The following is a 13,915-nucleotide window of genomic DNA, read 5'->3' on the forward strand; positions in this document are numbered from 1 at the left end:
CAAACCAGCAGCTCAGGGAGGAGGCACCCCACCCACCAAAGCAGGAGCAACTCCTTACAGCCTGGATCCAGTTAACTTAACCTGACCTTCGCTTCAACCATACTGAGACAGGCGTCCCCCCACTCATGATACAAATATTTAAAAAGAAGGGGATTCCAAGGGCCAGGGGAAGGGGAGCTCCCAGGTGCTGTGCCCCTGCCTGCTCTGTGCTATTTCCTGGGCTGGGGGCTATCTTGTGCATCAACGAGATGCCCTACATAACCCTAGAGAGTATCATCAGCCCAGTGCCACAGGGAGGACATAGAAAGCAGAAACTAAGGAGTTGGCTCAAGGCCACAAGGCTGGCAGGATGGGGGCGTCAGGATTCAGACCCTGGGTGGGCATGGCAAGAAGAGGCAGGAGGCTCAGTGACCAGTGCTCCAGGAAAGGAACAGGTGCGGCCAGGTGAATGGGGGCCCTGTCGGCCAGGGTGACCCGGGCAGGGGTCTCAGGAAGGTCAGGCCTGAGAGTACTGGAACTTCCATGCCTCGGATGTGCTGTTCTCTCTTTATCCATACATCCTGCCTTGCCAGATCCTTCTACTCAAACTCCGCCTTCCCAACTCTACTCAGAGGTCCCCATTGCCAGGTACCCCGGCCCTCTAATGCAGCACGTCCTCCACTGAATTTACTCTCCCTTCCACAGCCAGAAGGATTCCTCAAAAAACTGAAACTTCAAGAAGAGCATATCAAATACATGTATTTCATTTATTGTCAAACCAGATATATCTCCCTCCGTGCATATATGCACAGAGAAATCTTCTGGAAGGATAGTCACCAAAATGTCACTAGAAATTATTTCAGGCTGATTCACTCATGCAACAAAGATTTATTGGCATCTCTACCTTCCGGGATTAGCAGGGGCATACCTCAGACGCCCCCTGCCCTCCGCCTCCATGGAGTTTTCCTTCCAGAGGGAAATAGCAGGAGCAGGTAAATGAACAGAGGGACAAAGGAGAGGGGCATTTGCACACTGTGACAGGTCCCGCAGGGAAATAAACAGGTGGCTTTGACAGGGTAGCTGAAGGAGACCCGTCTGCAGAAGGCCGCTGTGCAGAGAAGGGACCAGAATTTCAGAGGGGACACAGGGAAGAAGGCCATGGCAGTAGTTCAGATGGCTTCGACTCGGTGGTGGGAGCAGAAGTGAGAGAAGAGGGGGAAGGCAGGGGAGACACTGTGGGTCAGTCCACACACCCAGCACAGGCTCCTTCCAACTCCATGAGGGTCCTCCGCCCAGATGCACTGCTGGCGGCAAGCCCCTGAAGAATCCAGCTCGGGCAGGCTGCCAGGGAGCCCAGCTCTCAGGCCCACAGCGCCTCGAAGGCTGAGGCTGACTCTGGAGGCAGAGTTTGGGGGTGACAACGCCAGACCCCACCTGTGGAGGCCATGCCCTAAGAGGTCCTTGCAGGGAACTGAAGACCAGCAAGCAGGCAATGGTGCCACCTGCTAGCAAGCCTGAAGGGTCTGGGCGCTCTCATGTGTGTGAATAGTCTCCAACCTGCCCCAAAGTCCATCTCAAATCCCTCTACTTCATCTCCACTGGCCGATTTCAGGCCTGAATTATTACAATGGTGCCATCCCTGGAGTCTCCATCTCCACAGCTGCCCACTGTTTGCCACAGAGCAGCCAGAAGAATATTCCCACACATCAGACCACACTGTTCCTGTGCTCAAAACCTAAGCACTTGTTTATATCTCTTACCAGATAACTGTAAAAAGATATGTTAGAGATGATCGGAGGGAGATTAACTTGGACTAGGTACTAGTGATATTAAAATGTTATAGTATCTTCTGTGTGTTTAAAATTTTCAGTGACGAAAATGTTTTAAAAAATAAAAACAAAGAAGAAAAAAGGGCATACCAGGCAGAAAGGAATGATTCAAAGGCCCTGGGGCAGAAACATGCCTGAACCACAAGGGGGCCACAAGGGGGCTGGAGTAGCCAGGCAGCAGGGACAGACCACAGAAATGCTCATCGCCAGGATGGGGTGACCCTGTGATGTCCACCTGCCACTGAGAACCAATAAGCAAATAAAAGAAGCTGAATAAAACACGTATCACAGACACAAGGTAATACTACTACCAAAGCAGAGCGATGAGCCTCTGTTACAAATCGGCTCCAAGCAAAATCCCACCATAGCACCTCACTCAAGGCCCAGAAGTCACAACTGAAGCTTCCCCACAGTATCTGGCCTTCTCCGGGGCCCCTCCTCCACCCAGCAGCTGGTCCCAGGGCTGGGGTGGGGATGTACGTAGGGGGCTCTGGCTTACAAAACACTGGAGGTACAGTGAGGCCTGAGGCAAGTCCCCTGCTCAAACGTCTCAGGTTTCCAATCTGTAAAATGAGGAGCTGGACCAAATTAGCCCTACCATCCCAGGATCAAATTTCCTTCTGGAAAACAACCAGGACAGGAAGGGACAGGCAGAGATGGGGCCTAAGTGGTCCTCAGCCTTCCCGCTGTGCCTCACCCAGCTGCTCCCCCAACACAGGCCTTCAATCTCCTGCTGCTCCCCCAAGATGTGACTCATGGTTCAACCTACCCAGGAACAAAATATCACAGACCTGAAGGGTCCACGGGATAAAGACCTGCGGCAGGAGGAAAACAGCAGAGGCAAGAGGGAAAAAAATCCCTCCGGAGCAAATACCTACTGTAAAATGCACAGTGAAAGATACACATGAGGGGCGCCTGGGGGGCTCAGCTGGCTGAGCATCAGACTCTCGATTTGGGCTCAGGTCATGATCTCGGGGTCATGAGATCAAGCCCCGCGTCTGGCGCGGAGGCTGCTTAAGAGTCTCCCACACCCTCTCCCTTCCCTACCCTCCCTCTCTCTAAAAAATTAAATAAATAAAAATTTAAAAATAATTTTTAAAAAGGTACAGAGAAAGCAATAGAAGTGAGACATTTGAGAACGGAGTGAGACAGTGGGGATTGGGCGAGGGAAGGATTGAGGCTTTATTTATAATGTTTTACTTTTTTACAGGGTCAAGCTATGTATGTAGACTTACTAGTGTGAGTAATCACTGATCAGGAAGGAAGGGAGGGGGGAAGCGAGAAATCTAAAATCCACTCTGAGCTAGTGGAACCTGGAATAAAGGAAAGAGATTAGAACCATCTCCAACGACTAAGTGCTGCCAGTTAACGACCACACAGCACGAAGAGCAGTCAGCCCTGGGATGAGGGAGAGAAGCTCCACGGCCACTGCCTTCTACAGACGAGGACCCTGAGTGAGGGGCACAGAGGTAAAGCAGCTCACATTCATTCCTCCATTCAGAAAAAACTCTTCTGACTGCTTACACTATGTGCCAGCTTCTGTGAGTTTTACATATAAATCGATGGATAAAAGAAGCTTGTTGTATGATTAAAACCACACTCCATAAAAGTTCTTATAACCCAGTGAGATCCACCAGATGCTCCTGTCCTGGGGGCAGGCCCACTCTCAGCAGGGAGGGCCACGGGCAGCTGAGGTGAAGCCAGACCTTCCCACACACTGTCACATCCTCCCCCATCTGGCCACCCCCACTCCAGCCTGAGGAGAGGTGCTCCTTACTTGGGGTTCTCTTGGGCTTTGGATGGCAACACAGTCAGCACCAGAGAGGACTTCTCAATGGCCGAGCAAGAGGCCACCATGTTCAGCTGGGGGATGAACTTGATCTGTTGGCACCAGTTGGGATGGAGAGCCTGGGAAGAGAATGACAGCAGGAGGGGCTGGCAGGGCCAGGAGATCAGGATCTCTAATGCTCTCTAATGATGGCAGCTCTGACATGGTGACAGGGCTCCCTCGTCCCCCCGACCCATCGTCCCTCCTAACCTAGTCCTGGGCCATCCCCTGTCAGTGAGACAGGTGAAAAGCTCCCACGTCTGCTACCATGGGAACTCTTGATTATAACCTAGAGGACAAAGTGAGGTCAGGTCCATGTGACAGCACAGTCTGTCACCCCATCCCACACAGAAGAAAGCATGGATTGGAGGCGGCCCACCCCGTAGTCCCTCTTCTCCACAGGGAGCCCTGACCCACCACAGCCCTCCGTGTTTCAGGACATGACTCGGAGTGTGTGCAAATGTTATCTGAGCAACAAGAAGCTGAGACCCAGGAGTCCCGGGGGTGGCCTGACTGCACAGGCCCCGAATTCTCGAGCTCCGGTTCCATGGTTTGGCCCCGTGCTTGGTCTCCTAATCCGGGGATTCTCCTCTTCAGGACAAGGAGGAGAGGGTTGTCGGGCCCTGAGCGAGGTTCTGCAGGCACTGCCTCGCCGAGTGTGTCTCACAGGGAAGGCACAGGACAGAACACGGGACACTCAGCAACTGGGGTGGAAAACCAAGCCCAAGATGAGATCCCACAGAAGATGGAGAAGAAGGTATTCGTGAGTGACTCTCCCCGAGAGGATCCCTGGGAGACCCTAAGTGCCTATCCTTAGGAGCTGCCAATCCCATGAGAGTGACAGGACTAGAAAGCAATGAGCGGACAACACAAAGTTGGGAGGTGGTACCCTGGGACAGTGGGATTGGAAGTAAGAATGTATATTTGGGCTTCCTGCCTATTTCTGACACAAAGCTCCTAAAACCCCTGGAATTTCCTAAGTGATGAGACTGAGGTGTCTTAATATTTGTAACAAACTTCTTTCAGCCATGCCTGAGTTTACATTAATGGGGTGACTTTGGAAAGCCCCTAAGGATGGGGACTCGTGGCCAGGGGAACCAACCATGAGATTGGAGGACTGGAACTTTCAGTCCCACCACCTCCTCCCCCACCCCGGGTCCCTGGGGAGAGGACAGGCATACAGGTTGAATTGACTGCCAATGGCCAACGATGTAATCAATCATATCTATGTAAGGAAACTCCATAAAAACCCAAAAGGACAGGGTTCAGAGAGCCTCTGGGCTGGTGAGCTTGTGAAGGTAGGGGGTGAGCCTTGCCCAGAGAGGGCAGGGAAACTCTGTTCCCCCTTGCCCATACCTTTCTCTACACATCTCTTCCCTCTGGCTATTTCTGAGTTGTATCCTTTTATAATAAACCAGTGATCTAGTAAGTAAAATGTTTCTCTGAGTTTTGCAAGCGACTCTAGCAAATAAATCGAACCCAAAGACAGGGTCATGGGAAGTTCAGATTTATAACTGATCAGAAGAACAGGGGACAACCTGTCCTTGTGACTGGACTCTGAGGGTTGGGGGGCAATCTTTTGGGACTGAGCCTCTGTGGTCGATAATTGGCAGCACTTAGTCTTTGGAGATGGTTCTAAATTTCTTTCTTTTATTCCAGGTTCCACTAGCCCACAGTGGATTTTAGCCTAGGATCTGATGCTATCTCCCGATAGATAGTGTCAGAACTGGGTTGAACAGTAGGTCACTCAGCTGAGGTCCAAGAATTGCATGGCAGTGTGGGAAAAACACATTGTCACTGGTGTCAGAATCCTGTAAGTGTTGCGGTGTGAAGGGATACAGGCAGGGGCAGGCATGGGGCTGGTCCAGGTTGGCTGGTGAGGGCCCCAAAGGAAGCAGAGAAAGGGGTATATAGGAACCTAGGGAAGAGGACAGAGTGTGACAAGACCCTGAAATGGGAAAAGGCTTGGGGTGTTCAGAGAACAGCAAGGTTGCCTGTGTTTCTGCGGCAGAAACTATGGAGGGATTTTGAACAAGGGAATGACATGGCTATTTTAGCTCCGAATTCCTCTGGCTGCCAAATGGCATAAAGCAGTGCATGAAGTAAGGAAGCACAGACAATCTAGAAGCCACTGCAGCCACCCAGGCAACAGAGAGATGTTGTCTGCCAGGGCCAGGCTTGAGCAACAGAGGTGATGAGAGGGACAAGTCCCACCCACGAGCCACAGGATCCAATAGCTGTCTCCACCTGCTCCCGGTGACCAAGCCCCAAGGCCCAAGACTGAACCGAGGCGGAAAATCTACTTTCTGTATTGATTTTTGAGTGGTGCATGTGTACAAATAATTACCATGGTAATGGGCCAAGGAAAGATACAACATACCTTCAGCTGGTAACTCCTGTACAAGGGGGACTTTTCATTTAGTAGCTTCCGTGCTGAAACTTTGGTCCATTGATCTGATAGGAGAGAAACACCAAGATCCACGTCACCAGCCTCCTGCCTCCACCAGACCAGCAAAACCCCAGAGGACACCTTGAGCTGTTCTGCAATTCCTGTATATCTCCAGAGGCTTTTCCATCCAAATGCTCGTTCAAGCTTTCCCGTATTCTGGTGCGTTTGGTGGGGGGTGAAGTCAGCCCCCAGAACACAGACCCAGGCAGATAAACAGGGCTGCCCAGAGCCAGCCCCACATCTCGGGCTCTTCCCTCTCCACACTGCTATCTACACAAGGTGATTCTCATTCAGGGAGCTCCAGCTCTGCTGGACTGGAGAACCATTTGGGACCACAGGCTCTACTCTTTCTAGAGAGGATCATTTGGAAGTTTACCATCATGCTTCAAACGACATGCTCCACCTTGTCCAGCAAACACAAGTTCCAAGGAGAAGCGCCAGCAAGTGTGCCAGAGCGACCGCCCTAAGCACAGCCTGGCCCTCGAGGCATTAAAAGTCTCCCGGCCTCTGAAACCTCCCATGGCCAAAGGCCAGGCTAGAAGCCTCCAGGGAAAGCCCCCTGGCACAAGCAGGAAGGCCGGACACAGAGAGATGGAGCCGGCGGTGACAGGGGCAAGCCTGGGTCTACCTGCAGAGCAGGGTTTAAGGAGGTGGGTCAGAAGGACTGGGACAATCTGGGCTCAAGTCTGAGAGAAACTCCCAGGTAAAATGGAGGAAAGGGAGGGGGACCTAGGGGCTTACACCACGCATTTTACTCCTGCAAAGTCCCCAGCCCCGTCTGGCAAGGGAGTCCCCAGGGGTGGAGTGATGCTGAACGTGGAGGGGGGGGGCTGCGAGGGCGTGGGAGGGAGGAAGCTTAGCCACCCGCTGCAGTGCAAGCGTGTCTGTCGGTCTGCCTCGCCCGTGAGGCTGGGAGGGCCCCGAGAGGTCAGGGGAGGAAGTCACCGGGCCCTTACTGCGGCCTCACACTGCCTGCTCTCCTTCCACCTTACCGAAAAGCCATGAACTGATCTGCTCATCCTGTTTAATAACAGAGGGCTTAAGCAACTGGCTCCAGGTCCCACAGAGCTGGGCTGTCCAACTCCTCCCAAGTCAACACACCAGGGGGCCCACCATCGTGTGTGACGAGCCTTCAGGCAGCATGGGGTAGGGAGGGACTTCTTCCCACACTCCAGCTTCCCACACTCCAGCTTCATCTGTACCTGCTCTGATCTCCCAACACGCAGCTCAGAGACCACCGCAACCTGCCACGCCAGTCCCCAGGGTGGCACAGCCTGCCCCCATTTGGCTAGGGCAGGGCAGGGCGGGCACGGGACAGGGCGGGGGGGGGGGGCGGCTGCTGATGAGGTAGGAGTGGGGCTGGCCCAGCCCCCTGCTGTATGCCAGGCAAGGTCCATTTCCTATCTGACCAGTGCGGGCAGGAGTTGCTCTGTGGAGCTGGGCAGGAGGTGTCACCAGGGCCTGGGAGCCCTTGGAGAGCATCCTGCTCTGAAACTCTGCCTGGAAGCCCAAGGGGCTTCCTAGATGGAAGGGGAGTAGGTGTCCCCGTGGGCTGGAGCCTCTGATGGCTCAGGGCCTCCTCTAGATGGATGTGAAGCAAGCTGGAGGCCTGACACTGTGCACCAAAAGCTCTAACCCAGACAGAGTCCCGCTCAGCCGAGTCCCCTATGGCCTCAGGCCCAGAGCGGGGATATAGTGCCCTTGGCAGGGCAGCCCCGAACAGCACCCTGCAGTGGTCATTTTGGGGTACAGCCCAGCCAGAGGTTAAGGTTCAGATGCTGGGGCAGACTGCCTGCTTCAGGCCACTCATCCTGTGAGCCTGTGCAAGTGCTTCGCCCCAAAAGCACACCTCCTCCTCCCTTAACAGACTAACAGCAGCGCTCCCTGCTGGCAGTGGGCAGGGGGACCATAGGCGGCCACGCACCCAGAGCAGGCAGCTCACAGCCACCTGGAGCCAGCAGGACTTTCTGTCCCCCCCACCCCCCCAAACAAAGGCTGCTCCCAGCCAAGGAGAGCAGAACCCTCCTCCCCACCACAGAGAAAGGTTGCACTGTCACCCCAAGACCCAGAGGGGGTGAGTGGCCTCCCCAGCGTCACGCTATTGGTACAGGCTCAGTCTCACTGGGATGAGCCCGGTCCTGCAGCCACCCCCCTTGCCCTCCCCTGTGCAAGCTCCCGCCTTCTCAGAGACTACCCTTCTCCTCCCTCAGCCCCCTCTGGCTCCTGCTGTCCCCTCATCACCCCTGTCCCACAGGCCACCTTGAGCTGAGCACATGGCCTGAGCTTCAGAGAAGCCAGGGGCTCCTGAGCTGGGAGGCAGGAGAGAGAAGAGCTCCTCAGGGCAGGGCCGGGCCATCTCCCCCCACAACCTCCTGTCGTCCAATTCCCCAGCGGCTCAGCTACCCCATTTGGAGGTCCTGGGGAGGATTCGGGGATTGAACAATCCGTGGGTCACATTGTCAGAGGTGAAGATGATGATGTTGCCTTTGGTGTCCCCGTAGCAGAACACACCTCTGTGATAGTCAGACCTGAGGGGAGGTGGAGACAGAAGAGGCTGGGTTGGGCCCACCAGCTGCGACCCTCCACCCTCCCAGTGACCTTCCTCCACTTGGGAGCAAAAGCAGTTCCCACACAACTTTCCAGCCTTGCCCTCAACAGCTGACATACAAGGGCCCAGCAGCCCAGACCCAGAGCATCGGTGAACCAGGTCCAAAAGGAGTCATAATTTTCTTTTAAAACCCAAAAGAATGAGTCCCTGGTCCTCCAGATGCTCATCATCCACCCACCCCTACCGATGGACCTTGACATTCCCAGAGTCCTCGACCTTGGCAGGACACACCTCTGCTAGGATTCGATGGCTGACTTGTTCAGGGAATGGGAGGAAGAGGGCGGATGACTGAGTGACCCCTCAGGAGGGACAGCTTGATGAAAAGTACACAGGCACACAGAGTGGGAATCCTTCCAGGCCTGCTTTGAGAGAGGCTTTCTGGGAGTCCCAACCCTCCTGAGTGATGCGGCCACCAGGACAGTGCACCAGCCTCCCCTGAGACTCACCAGTAGTCCATGGCCAGGACACAGCTGTCCAGATCAACGAAGGTGAAGGCCCGGACACAGCTATGGTTGCTAATATCAAAGAACTCTGGGGAAGAGACAGAAGGGGAGGCATGCGTGGAACCCAAGCCCCAGTCCCCAGCCTTGGGGGTCTCTAGTGACAACATGCAGCATCGGCTTACCAGCTGCAGCACCCCATACCCACAGTCAGCTCGGTGACAGGCCTCTCCAAGTGTAAATGCATGGCCCCTCCAATGGCTGAGAGCAGACCTGGGGAGCCATCAGGGACTCACCTATCTTCTGATCAGTAGATGCAACCGCGATCAGGTTCAAGTTGTAGAGACACACCATGTCGATGACCCACATCTCCAGGTTATAGAGCTGCTGGATCTGGTTAAGCTGGCCAGAGGAAGGGCAGAGGAGATCCGAGCTGGGGAGGCTTGCCCAGCAGGGCAGACTAGATACACGGTATCCTGTGAACCCTCTTCTGCCACCCCAAGCCCCAGCTGTAAACCTGGTATGGAGCCCAGTGCTCCCACCAACTACTAATGGGACCTTGAAATTTCCTGATTTTGAGTCTCAGTTTCCACATCTATAAAGTGGGCTTAAAGAACACCCGTCCTCACCTCCTCTTTTTAGATCCATTTGACACACTCATCAAAGTTTTAAGTATTTTTTTAAGATTTTATTTATTTACTTGAAAGAGAGCACTAATAGGAGAGGGGTTGCAGAGAGAGAAGCAGGCTCCCCACATGGGGGCCCTGAGATCATGACTTGAACTAAAGTCAGACACTAAACTGACTGAGCCACCCAGGTGCCCCACAGGTCAAAGTTTTAAATGTGCATAGTTTGTAATCCCAAGATCTGTTTCCACCCCACAGCCATGGATGTGTTCCCACGTGCTCATGGAGAAGTGTGTACGAGGTCAGGCCCCGTGACAGCAACAGGCCATGACTGCTTGCAAAGGACAGTGGATACAAATCCACAGCACAGGACACCCCCCCGAAACTACAAACGAGGGAAGTGTGCACCTGGAATCGATTATGAAATGGAAAAGCAAGGAGGAAAGCAGCACCATCATGTGCAACCACATGCGTATTTAAATAGAAAGGGGTGGGGGACGTGCATACAGTCTAACCATAGAAGACCACCCCAAAACTGGTCATAGCAGTTGAGTTGCCTCCCATGAGAGAATCCAGGTCTGGGAGAGGGATACTGACTCTGCCTCTCTCTCTCCCTCATGCTGGTTTTACTGAGATATAATGGACATAGAACATTATATTATTCTTTGCTTATTTTGTCTGAATCTTGTTTACCATCTGCGGATGTCACCTGGTTCAAGGGGTTTATGAACAAGAAGTCATCCTGCCAGGTCGTGAGGTGCCCTTCCGTGCTCCTCTGCCAGCACTGCGTGACAGCCCTGCAGATGGAATCTGAGTGGGCATCCCAGGTGGGAGACCCCACAGACAAAGGCATGTCAGCAGAGAAAAGAGGTGGCCAGCCCAACAGGCCCAGGGGCAGAGAGGATGGGAGAGGAGTTCGGGGTGACCAGCTAAGGAGCTTGTATATTACTCCCTGAATGAGGCCATAGACTGGGAACTGAGGAAAGCAGGGGGAGCACCATGTGAAACAGAAGGGAGGCGGGGCTTCAGGCCACTTCTCTGGGTGGGTATGCTGAAGGGCCAGCAAAGGCAGGGGCAGGGAGGGGACCGTTGCTTCAAAACTCAGACATACTGAGAACACAGAAGCCGGTGCTGGTGGCTGGGCAGTGAGGACAATGGGCCAGGACCCCCGGCCACCGACACACAGCAGAGGGGATGGGAATGCCCATCACCTCCTGAAGCCTCGGGCCCTAGGGAGCTTCGGTGATATGTTCAAGGCTGCACAGTTGGGAAGTGAAGCCCAGCTCCCCTCCTTGCAAACTGCAGGGTTTTCCATCCACATGACCGTGGCATGCAGTGGGTGGTCATGGAAGGCCGATACTGGATCACCCGTGCCAACATCTTCTTGCCCAAGCAGCCCCTCAAGGAGGAATGCCAGGCCTTCTGGGGAGCCTCCCTCTGCCCCTCTCAACCCTCCCAGACGTGGCCTCTGAGGGGTGCTGTAGTGACCAAGTAGCAGCCATAACCAACAGTATGTAGCTCAGGCTGTAATGTGCCCCCCTAACACACACACCAAAACAAACACAATGAGAAAAAGAGAGCGAAAGGTGCCAGAAACCCTAGCCTCGGGAACTTGGGTGCTAGTCCACCTTGGTTCTGGGCTACCAAATACACCCGAGAGAGTCACCGGACCTCCACAGACCTGTGCTGCCTCCCTAGGCAACTGAGAAGGGACCAGACAGAACCCTCCAGCCCCACAGGACACCCCCTGATGCATCTGTGAAACACTGCTGTTTCACAGGCTTATGAAAGCCTTCCTGCTGCTGACAGCCTTCTCAGTAAGCCTTCCTTCCCTGGGGAGCTGCACCTCCCTCATTTGCTGGACGATTCTGGCCTGGCCTGGCGACATGAAGTGCACAGCCCGTTTTCCTGAGTATTGTCTCACTTTACTGCACTTGGCCAGGAGCTGATAGCACAGGCAATGATGATGTCAGCTTATATTTGTCTGATACTCACTGTGATCCTTGCCCTACTCTGAGTACCATCCGGGTATTATGTCATTAAATCCTCCCAGCAGCCTGAGGGGGTCATGATGACCCCATTTGACAGACTTAGAAACTGAGGCACAGAGGGATATATACTAACTGTCCAAGGTCACAGAGCTAAAAGGTGGCAGTGTCGGGTTCTAACAAGAACTCCAGAGCCCAGACTCCCAACCATTGTGATTTTCTGCCTGGTCCAGGTGAAGGATTCGAATCAGCAGCACCTGGTGATGGAGTGGTTGTGACAGGGAGAGGAGAGAGGGCTGATCTCTAACACAGGAACCTTAGTGGGTGATGACACCACTCCGCGAGATGGGGCCCAGAAGTCACCTCCCTGGTGACCAGGGAGGGCTAGAGCGACATTCTGTTCGGACAAATTGGGTATAAGTTTTCTGTTGGGTATCCAAGTAGAATGGACACCCAGATGTCGTCCTGCTTACAGAAGACAAAGGGTCTTCTGTTCACTGAGGGTCCCAGTCCCACAGTGAAGCCAGAACTTGGCCCCCGGAGCAGTGAATGCAGTCACTTATACCATGAACCCCATGCCTGAACGCACTCTGAGTCGGGGTCACCTTCCCTATCGGGGTACAAAGGCAAAGGCTCTCCAACCACCTCCTGTGTGCTCCACGGGTGGGCCCTCCTCACCCTAAAGGAGTTAAGCAGCGAGTAGCCCTCAGACCAGATCTGCAAGATCCCATCCTTGGTGACAGTCAGAAGATGCCCTGTCCTCTTGAACCGCTGCATTAAAAATTGCACCTTCACAATCTCACATCCATGGTTCCTGTGGAAGGTGACCGGGAGAGAGAAGGACTCAAACAAAAACAGAAGGAAGAGGAGGAAGGAGAAAGCAAACAAGGGGGGGCTCCCCTCACGGGCGCGCACACCCAACCCGTGACTCTGCCAGGCGGGCGTTTGCCATTATCAGCGGTGGCCGGAAGGCAAGGAGACCCGAGGAGGCTGCTGATACGAGATAGGGTTGCACCAGTGGCGGGCTTCTCCTGTCACACAGCCAGTCAGCTTCCTCGTGATGCGACAGGATCAGGGGAGGCAAAGAATGGAGGTCTTCTGCAAACCTTCTTTTTTGAGAAAAATGGTCTACAGGAGGCGAGTGGAGGGGATCTTGCCCCTGAAACTTTCATAACAGGTTCTGGCAACTCGGGGTAGAGAAGGGAGTATAGCCCAAGCACGAGATAAAAGTGGACAAGGGACAATGTATCCCACAGAACCCTGTGTACCTGACTCCTCCTCTCCAAGGCCAGGACCCGAGCCCAGCAAAGGGCTCCCATGGCAGGCCTGGCCTCACGGGATGCCACCACCCAGCCCTCCAGCAGGCTACAGGGATGTCGTCTTTCCTGCCCCAGGCTGGCTAAGCTGGCAGGCTTAGCTGGACACTGACAGGAGCTTCATTTTGACCCCCGGACACAGCACAGCATGCACTCACCCACCTGGTGTTCCCACATCTCCAAGCCCCAGCAGGCAGATAATGCTACTCACCTCAAAGGGACCCAGGGAATAAGATTTTGCCTGGAGTTTTGTCCTGACTCTGTGCAGAATTCAAACTAGAACCTAGGCACCTCCATCCCTACTCTAGCCAGAGCCCTTTCCAAATGTCCTTGTGGACACCATGTGACGTGCGGCTGAAGGCTACCCCACACTGCTGTGAAATTCCACCACCAAAGCAGTTCGAGAGAGTGAAGGTGTGTCTGGACACAGCTCCTTTCTCACCCACCACCACTACCATCCCCGCCCCTCACCCCTGCAGCCCACAGTGCTGCCTGGTCTGCCCTCAAGCATCACTCCCAGGGCCACCTGTCACATCAGGGCCATGTGACCCTGAGGGGTCTACATGACAGGTGAGAGCCAGGGGAAGTGAGAGGAGCCCTCTGGAGGTGTTACCCTACAGGGACTGGGACAGCACCTCCACCTGCCAAGACCGCAGCAGTACCCCGGAGGGGGAGTTCAGTGATCCTGGCCCAGGTTCAGGAAAGGGGGGCCAACTTAAAAGATGATGCTTTCATGAAGGTAATTAAATAGTACATGGTTATTTTCTCTGCCAAGCTGGAAATGCTCTCTGGACTTGAAGGCTGAGCAAACAAATAGGGGAAAATAGAGACAGGCTTCTTGACATTTTTGGT

General features: G+C 54.1%; 1 protein-coding gene across 8 annotated transcripts in view; it reads right to left on the bottom strand.

The window, feature by feature from the left end:
* Positions 1-13,915, bottom strand: part of EFCAB8 (EF-hand calcium binding domain 8) — a 59,461-nt gene that overhangs the window by 28,372 nt on the left and 17,174 nt on the right. For 6 of the 8 annotated variants that reach the window (XM_032350969.1, XM_032350967.1, XM_032350964.1 and 3 more), the window contains 6 exons: positions 12,426-12,561; positions 9,430-9,535; positions 9,140-9,224; positions 8,489-8,613; positions 6,017-6,090; positions 3,586-3,743 (listed from right to left, as the gene is read on the bottom strand). In XM_032350969.1, the coding sequence (XP_032206860.1) occupies positions 3,586-3,743; positions 6,017-6,090; positions 8,489-8,613; positions 9,140-9,224; positions 9,430-9,535; positions 12,426-12,561 (684 nt within the window). The remainder of the gene's footprint in view (positions 1-3,585; positions 3,744-6,016; positions 6,091-8,488; positions 8,614-9,139; positions 9,225-9,429; positions 9,536-12,425; positions 12,562-13,915) is intronic. The other 2 variants (XM_032350966.1, XM_032350970.1) reach the window with 2 other exon arrangements.

Source organism: Mustela erminea, chromosome 7 (genome assembly GCF_009829155.1).
Source record: "Mustela erminea isolate mMusErm1 chromosome 7, mMusErm1.Pri, whole genome shotgun sequence".
Taxonomy (NCBI): domain Eukaryota; kingdom Metazoa; phylum Chordata; class Mammalia; order Carnivora; family Mustelidae; genus Mustela; species Mustela erminea.